The 7,572-nt window shown below is 38.6% G+C and overlaps 1 protein-coding gene and 1 non-coding gene across 2 annotated transcripts; one reads left to right on the forward strand and one right to left on the reverse strand.

Annotated features, from left to right (window-relative positions):
• The first annotated feature begins 499 nt into the window (after positions 1 to 499).
• Positions 500 to 597, forward strand: LOC124889185. The gene has a single exon (XR_007047797.1). It is a non-coding gene; the product is annotated as a U6 spliceosomal RNA (small nuclear RNA).
• LOC107848266 (erlin-2-B) lies at positions 566 to 7,206 on the reverse strand. The gene is made up of 9 exons (XM_016692983.2): positions 6,872 to 7,206; positions 2,920 to 3,040; positions 2,750 to 2,817; positions 2,473 to 2,532; positions 2,235 to 2,393; positions 1,718 to 1,864; positions 1,181 to 1,395; positions 978 to 1,086; positions 566 to 889 (listed from the first exon to the last, which is right to left on the reverse strand). Exons 1-9 carry the CDS (start codon positions 6,998 to 7,000, stop codon positions 815 to 817), a joined length of 1,083 nt encoding a protein of 360 aa, XP_016548469.1. The 5' UTR covers positions 7,001 to 7,206; the 3' UTR covers positions 566 to 814.
• Positions 7,207 to 7,572: the final 366 nt, after the last annotated feature.

The raw sequence follows: 7,572 nt of genomic DNA on the forward strand, positions 1-7,572 counted from the left end.
TCAAGTTAGCTGCTCTTTTGGTTCGCAACATGTCTGTCAAGTTCAACATAGCTGATCACCTCTAGAATTTCAACCATGTTATGTTATTATCATTGCACTGAATAGGAATACCAAAGGTAAAACTTAAGCTCTCCGATTCATTTTCTTATAATTATTGAAGTAGATTTTTTATTTTTTATTTTTTAAATAAAAATTACTACCTACACATTTATGTAAAATAAAAGGATTGCTTTCTAGTATAGAGAAATAAAGCATTGCTTGGTTATAAAATGGATTCTTTTTCTAGTGTTTCATAAGATGGGGTTTCCAAATTTGGAAAGTAGATTTTGACTCATTTTTTCACTCACATCGTTTCAATTTTGTTCAAGTGAAACACATCTCCAAACGGTAAACACAACTTTGACTTTCAAAATACCATTTTTCAAATTACTCTTTCTTAGAATCGCAACTAAATCTATGTCCAAACGCTTATGAAGCTTCATATTGACCATCTGAGTCTGCCCCTTCGGGACATCCGATAAATTGGAACCATACATAGAAGACTAGCATGACCTATGCATAAGGATGACACACAAAAATAGGGCCCATCTGAGTTCTGACAATTAAAGAATGGAGAGTTTCCATGTCCATTCACAATCCGTGGAATGCCGCAAGAAAATAGCATATTGAAGAATGGAGAGTTTCCACGTCCAAATAAGGGCAAAAACTTGATGCCATAAACTACAGAATGAAACACACTTCATCATTCTCCATGTGATGTACCAGAAAAACTATACTATCGAAGCTTCAACAAACGAGCATAAACAGTACACCACTAAGACTCGGCGCGTGGTGCAGTGTCTTGCAAAAAGTTCCCAAGGAGTCTTTGGTCAAGAACCATGTTGGGCACCTGAAATCACATTTTTGTAAGCATAGAGTACGTAGCGTAAACTCAAGAATGGGGACGGAGACAGATCTAATAAGAAGATGAGCCTTGCCTTGTTCCCAAAGAAAATTTTCGAGTTGTTAGCTATAGCTTCAATGAATCGCAGTTCTAGAAATTCTGGAGTAAGCTTCAGCTTGTTTGCTTCTGCTTCTTTCATTGTTCTGGGAAAATACCGAATATGGTAATTACTAATTAGTATGCATATTTTCACTCATTGAAAGAAATTATATAGGCAATAAGTTTTAGAGAATTCACCGATAGTAAGATGCATCTGCCAGGCTCTTTTCACGAGCTAGGTACATTGAATTTGCAATTTCCTCTTGTTTCCTTGCACTATCTTTTTCCATCAACTTCTGTTCCATCTGGATCTTACTAACATGAGCATTTCTTTCAGCTTCACTGATTGCTATCTTTTTCTGTGTCTCTGCTTCCTTCTCAGCAACTCTTTGTCTCTCTACTGCAATCAAGACCTGTAAAACACATCATTGACGCATGGATGGGTTACCGATTAAGGCACTGTTAATCGTAGTAGCCCTAACATCTACTTCAGAAGGAACTAATCATGCAACAATGGCACATTGGGAAATACTTTGATGGTCAGTACTTAATAGCTGCTATTATGACGATAGGTTGAGAGAAACGCTCTTCAAAATAATAATGCAAAGAAAGATCTTGAACTCCTTTTCTTTCTAATACAGTTAAGGTGGGGGTTTGGGGGGTCACTTCTCAGTAGATGGAAAATAAATCCTTCAGTTCAGACAAAAAGAAAGAGCCGAGTTTCCACTTAAATACCTTGGTGCGCTCCTGTTCCATGTTCTCAAAATTTCGTCTTATGCTCTCTGGGATGCTAGGTTTTGTAATACGTACACTGAGAATCTCAATACCTGGCGCATATCGTGTGCAATCGGCCTGAAGAGCATCTTTCATTTTTTCATCGATCTGAAAATGTTATGGCAGACGCCTCGTCAAAGAGTAATAATAATAATGTCGGCTAAATTAACTCTGCTAAACTTTGTTTTAGAATCCCGGAGAATGTAAGTAATCAGACAATTTTTCACCTTACAAGGCATATAATGGATTTCAAGAATGGAAATAGAGCATCTCTAAGTGAGAAAGCATGACTCAGCAGGTTAAAACCAGAAGCAGTTAAAGGAACCAGAGAATTAGACAAAGTAACAAGATGTGGAATGACAATATAACTAGACACATTGAACAGCACAAATACCAGAAGAAACAAAAAAAGACAATTCATGTGTTGACTACACAAACTGGCAGACCATCTGTTCATAGAGGCCAAGAAGTTTCTTACCTGATCGAACATGTCAATGTAAACTTGTTGAAGGCTGTGAGCACTACAGAACTGATTGATCTCATGGTGGATCTTGTCGTATATCCATGTGTTATCATAATTGACCCCATAATTCAGCAGAGTGTCGTACACATGGTCCTTCCGAAGACGGTTAACAACCTGAAAGCACATGAAACAAATAAGATGACAATGCACTCCTGCATTTAGTTGTAGCATAACCATAAGTCATATAGTTTACTTCTATTTTCTCAAAGTTGATCATCACACCTCCTTTGGTTCCACATGGAATATCCCTCACCTGCATTTAGCACATGACTTAATTTTCGTTTACATTACTCAAAAATTATGCTCGCTAGAAATTCAGAATCTCAGAAATTTTGGGATGAACTGCATTTAGCACATGACTTAATTTTCGTTTACATTACTCAAAAATTATGCTCGCTAGAAATTCAGAATCTCAGAAATTTTGGGATGAAAAAACTTAAAAAGATATAACAAACAAAGGAAAATGTTACCAGATCTGTTTGAAGAGTAACTTGAATGGGCTCAAACTGAGTTATAAAGGGCAGTTTCAAATGAAAACCTGAACATTCAAAGGTACATATTTGATCGGCAATTGACTTCAAAACAAGGAGACACCCCAAGCAAATTCAAATGATCATCTAGATAAAGCACCATACATAACCTGGATCAGTTATTGTACTTAAAAGGGCACCTCCTCTCCAATAGACACCAACATGACCTTCGGGGACTTGATGTAAAATGGATAAACTGTTATTTAATGTCGACACAGAAGGAGCCACAACCTGCAAATGATTTTAAGATGTCCAGTTATACCTTATCTGAAAGAGACAAGAAGTTGTCTTGTTTCTGACAAATCACATCCCAAACATGTAAGTCACAGTTATTCTACCCAAGTCCTATTACCAAGTTACTAAATAATGTGGATGCAATACAAATTGAAGATTGTTTACTTCAGCATTAGACTATTGCTGTTTTTAAGGTGCCAAGCAATTGCAAGAAAAAAGCCAAGACAAGTATATCTAAAAACAATCAAATAGCAACAGTTTCTCACCAACACGACTTTCGACTTTTTTCCTGTTTTTGGTACAAGTAGTAGAAAAGTATGACAACTAATCCTAGAACATTTTAACTACACAGAACTTCTTCAAAACTGACAAGCATGCTACATGCTGAGCATTTATGCAGCAAACCTCATCCTGCTCGCAAATGTTGTTTTAAACAACCAACACAATCACAATTACCCAAAGGTGATGTTTGGTTGCGAATAGTGGAGAAATGTATTCACATAAAAATTAAAAACGGATTAATAATGTCTGCTTTCAGTTTCCCTTTCCACATAAAACTTCACCAAGTCATGTATAGGATAACTCTATCCACCAAACTACGCAGAGGGGAAGAAATCACCAAATACTTTTCCCCCTCAATTTGAATTTGAACCCTGGTCCTCAATACAATTTCATGACCACCATGTCACACTTTGGGTGCCACACCATTAAGGGGATGTTTGGATGGGCTTTTTTTAAGTGACTTAAAAGCTAAAAGCCAAGAGTCAAAAGTAGGTAGTAACCTACTTTTGGCTTTTGACTTTTTTTTGGTTACTTTGTAAGCTTAAAGTAAAGTGCTTAAAAGCACTTTTTGTCTTTGCCAAACACCTCCAAAATAAAAAAAAATGCTTAAAAGTCAAAAATACTTAAAAATAAGTCAATCCAAACACCAGCTAAGAGCCTATTTGGATAGACTTATAGCTTATGACTTATATCCTAACGTATGACTTTTAGCTTATTTTGGTTTTCACACAAGCAGAGAATTCACTTAACTGAAAAGGCCAGTCTATAGTGGTAAACACAATTATAATTATTTATATATATAGGTGATTTCTCTCTCTCTCTCTCTCTCTCTCTATGTATATATATATTCTTTTCCTATAACTGTCATGTCCGGACTAGCTTTCGCGCAACTCAACTAATTTCATACGATAAATGCTACCTTCCACCAGCATCAGGTATCAGGTACCAAGTAACTCAATCCACCAAGACTATAATAGATGGGAAGAAATCACCTAATGGTTTTGTCTCTGCTAGAGTTTGAACCAGAGACCTTGTGATTCTCAACTATTTCATTGACCACTAAGTCATACCCTTGGGTACTGGTCAACACAATTTTTTTTTTGGTTTTTATAACCGTAGTGTCCATGCTAGCTTTCACGCACTTGACTAAATCCACAGGATACCTAATACCTCCCACCACAAGCAACAGAATAAAACAGATAAAGCATTAGCACAGTGGTTTTATCAAACACCTCGTGCACAAATACTGGAAAGGTGAAAAACACACCTAAAATAATCTAATTTTTTTTTAGTTTCATACCTGAACATTCAGGTGGAGGCAAACTCTTGAGTCTAAAGGGTTCAGGGTGTGGAGGTGTGAATGACAAATGAGAGGTGTGGAGGGTGTGAATGACAAATTAGAGGTGTGGAGGCAAACTCTTGAGTCTAAAGGGTTCAGGGTGAGCAGAAGCAAGACAGAGTATGTGGAATGCAAGTTTAATGACGTGAAGCGGGAGAATGAGGTAGTAGTGAAGCTGGAAGCACAGGAGGTATGTAAGAGGGATAATTTCAAGTATCTTGGGTCCGTGATCCAGAGTAACGGTGAGATTGATGAGGATATCTCGCACCGTATTGGGGCGGGATGGATGAAGTGGAAGCTCGCGTCGGAGGTGCTGTGTGATAAGAAGGTGCCGCCCAAGCTTAAAGGCAAATTCTACAGGGTGGTAGTCCGTCCGGCCTTGTTGTATGGAGCGGAGTGTTGGCCAGTTAAGAACTCCCACATCCAAAAAATGAAGGTGGCAGAAATGCGGATGTTGCGCTGGATGTGTGGGCTGACTAGAGGGGATAGAGTTCGGAATGAGACTATCCGGGAGAAGGTTGGTGTGACTTCAGTGGAGTGCAAGATGCGGGAAGCACGATTGAGATGGTTCGGACACGTGAAGAGGAGGGGCATGGATGCCCCGGTCCGTAGGTGTGAGAGGCTAGCGTTGGATGGTTTTAGGTGGGGTAGGGGTAGGCCGAAGAAGTACTGGGGTGAGGTGATTAGGCGGGACATGGAACAGTTACAGCTCACCGAGGACATGACCCTAGATAGGAAGGTCTGGAGGACGCGAATTACGGCAGAGGACTAGGGCCAGTTTGGGTCGCTAGTGTAGGGAATTACTTGGTGGGGGTTTTATTCCTATTATGATTCCGTGTTCCGTGTTCCATGTTTTATTACGAAGCTGTGTGCTTTCCTCTGCTTTCCTCTGTTTTATATTACTTATGGGTGCCGTATTTATGTTATGTAATCTGCTTCTGTGCTTTACTATGTGTTTGTGTGGTATCTCGTGCCTTGAGCCGGGGGTCTATCGGAAACAGCCTTTCTACTTCTTCAGAGGTAGAGGTATGGACTGCGTACATCTTACCCCCCCAGACCCCACTAGGTGGGAATACACTGGGTTTGTTGTTGTTGTTGTTGTATACCTGAACATTCAAAAATTGAAGGTGCCGAAAATGCGGATGTTGCGTTGGATGTGTGGGCTTACTAGGGGTGATAGGGTTAGGAATGAGACTACCTGGGAGAAGGTAGGAGGCTTCGGTGGAGGACAAGATGCGGGAAGTTAGGTTGAGATGGTTTGGGCATGTGATGAGGAGGAGCACGGATGCCAGGTGTGAGAGGCTGGCTTTAGAAGGTTTCAGGCGGGGAAGGGGTAGGTCGAAGAAATATTGGAGAGAGGTGATTAGACGTGACATGAAATAGTTACAACTTACTGAGGGCATGACCCTAGATAGGAAGGTATAGAGGACACGAATTAGGTTAGAAGGCTCGTGCTTGTAAGTGGGTCGTAGCCAGTAGTTAGGAGAGCTATGGGGCAACCGGGCTAGTAGTCTTAGGGCTATGTCCATAGGTTGGAGTTGCTAGTAGGAGGGTATGGGGGTGGGGGTGCCTTTGGTTCGTTAGTGCAGGGTATTACTTTGTGGGTGTCTAATTTCTGTTATTCCATCTTGTTTCATGCTTTATTATAAATTTGTTTACTATTCTTTGTCCTGAGCCGGGGGTCTATCGGAAATAACCTTTCTACTTCTCCGGAGGTAGTGGTATAGACTGCATACATTTTATCTTCCCCAGACCCACTATGTGGGAATACGCTAGGTTTGTTGTTGTTGTTGTTGTATACCTAAACAATCACGTGTGTGAATTTCATACACGAACTATCATCAACTAGTTAGCAAAACACACCTAAATTATTAATTATTTGAGTTTCATACCTGAACTTTCACGTAAGAAAAGTGAACCATTAATAGATTAGGTGTGTTTTTCTAACTAATTGGTGATAGTTCAGGTATGAAACTCAAAAAACTGGAGTACTTTAGGTGTGTTTTAGACCATTAACTCTAAATGTACTAAACCCAATCATCAAGCACTGTGCATTCCACGTACTTAAACACAAATTAACAATCCAAATTCAGAATCAAAACAAAACAACAAAAAAAAGAAGAGCTGCAAACATCACAACAATAAAGTCAATCACATAGAAAGCAATCAATAAATCATAGATAATATTACAATCAAAATTAGTTTACCAATGCGAAAATGGCGATGAAAGCAACCAGCACAGTGAGAATAGGAGTGAAGTCTCCGCCGCCACCATCGCCGCCGTGCCTTGGACGGTTAGGAATACCTTGTTGTCGCTGCTGTTGCTGTGCATCCATGGCGGTTTTTGCTTGCTTAGCACTCTAAGTTGAATTTTGTAGTATTTTATTGTCTAATTCTAAATAAATAAATTGTTGAAAATAAATTAATGTAATCCTTTTTTCTTGGTAAATGGAGATAGTATGATAGAGTTCGGGCTTCGGGCTTTGGTTTGGGCGGGCTTCGACTTTTAGTCTAGTTTGATCGTCAATAACGAATAGTACATAATTACTCATTTGATTTTTAATTAGTTGACGTTTTTATTAAATACTAATTTAGGTATATGCGCATCCCGCGTATCGTTTACTTTATTGAATTCAAACATTATACTAAATAAAATATTTATTTAAATAATAAAGATGAATATAATAATTAAATTTAATATCTTTTAAAAAATTTATTCAATTAGATCAAACCTTTACCAAAAAAATTGTCAAAGTGATCGACATTCATCTACCACCTGTAAACTGCAACAAAATAATACGATTAACAAAACAATATAATTAAATCTAACCTTTACACAAAAAAATTCTCAAAGTCATCTGAAACTCATCTACCACCTGTAAACTATAACAAAATAATACGATAATTG

Source organism: Capsicum annuum, chromosome 11 (assembly GCF_002878395.1).
Source record: "Capsicum annuum cultivar UCD-10X-F1 chromosome 11, UCD10Xv1.1, whole genome shotgun sequence".
NCBI classification, from domain to species: Eukaryota; Viridiplantae; Streptophyta; class Magnoliopsida; order Solanales; family Solanaceae; genus Capsicum; species Capsicum annuum.

What these genes read in the sequence shown, in the direction of transcription:
- LOC107848266 (XM_016692983.2), bottom strand. Translation starts at nt 7,000, where the DNA reads ATGGATGCACAGCAACAGCAGCGACAACAAGGTATTCCTAACCGTCCA. An exon ending in GCAGATGCATCTTACTATCG is followed by an intron (nt 1,087 to 1,180) that starts GTGAATTCTCTA and finishes GTATTTTCCCAG; the next exon opens with AACAATGAAAGAAGCAGAAG. An exon ending in AAATTTTCTTTGGGAACAAG is followed by an intron (nt 890 to 977) that starts GCAAGGCTCATC and finishes ATGTGATTTCAG; the next exon opens with GTGCCCAACATGGTTCTTGA.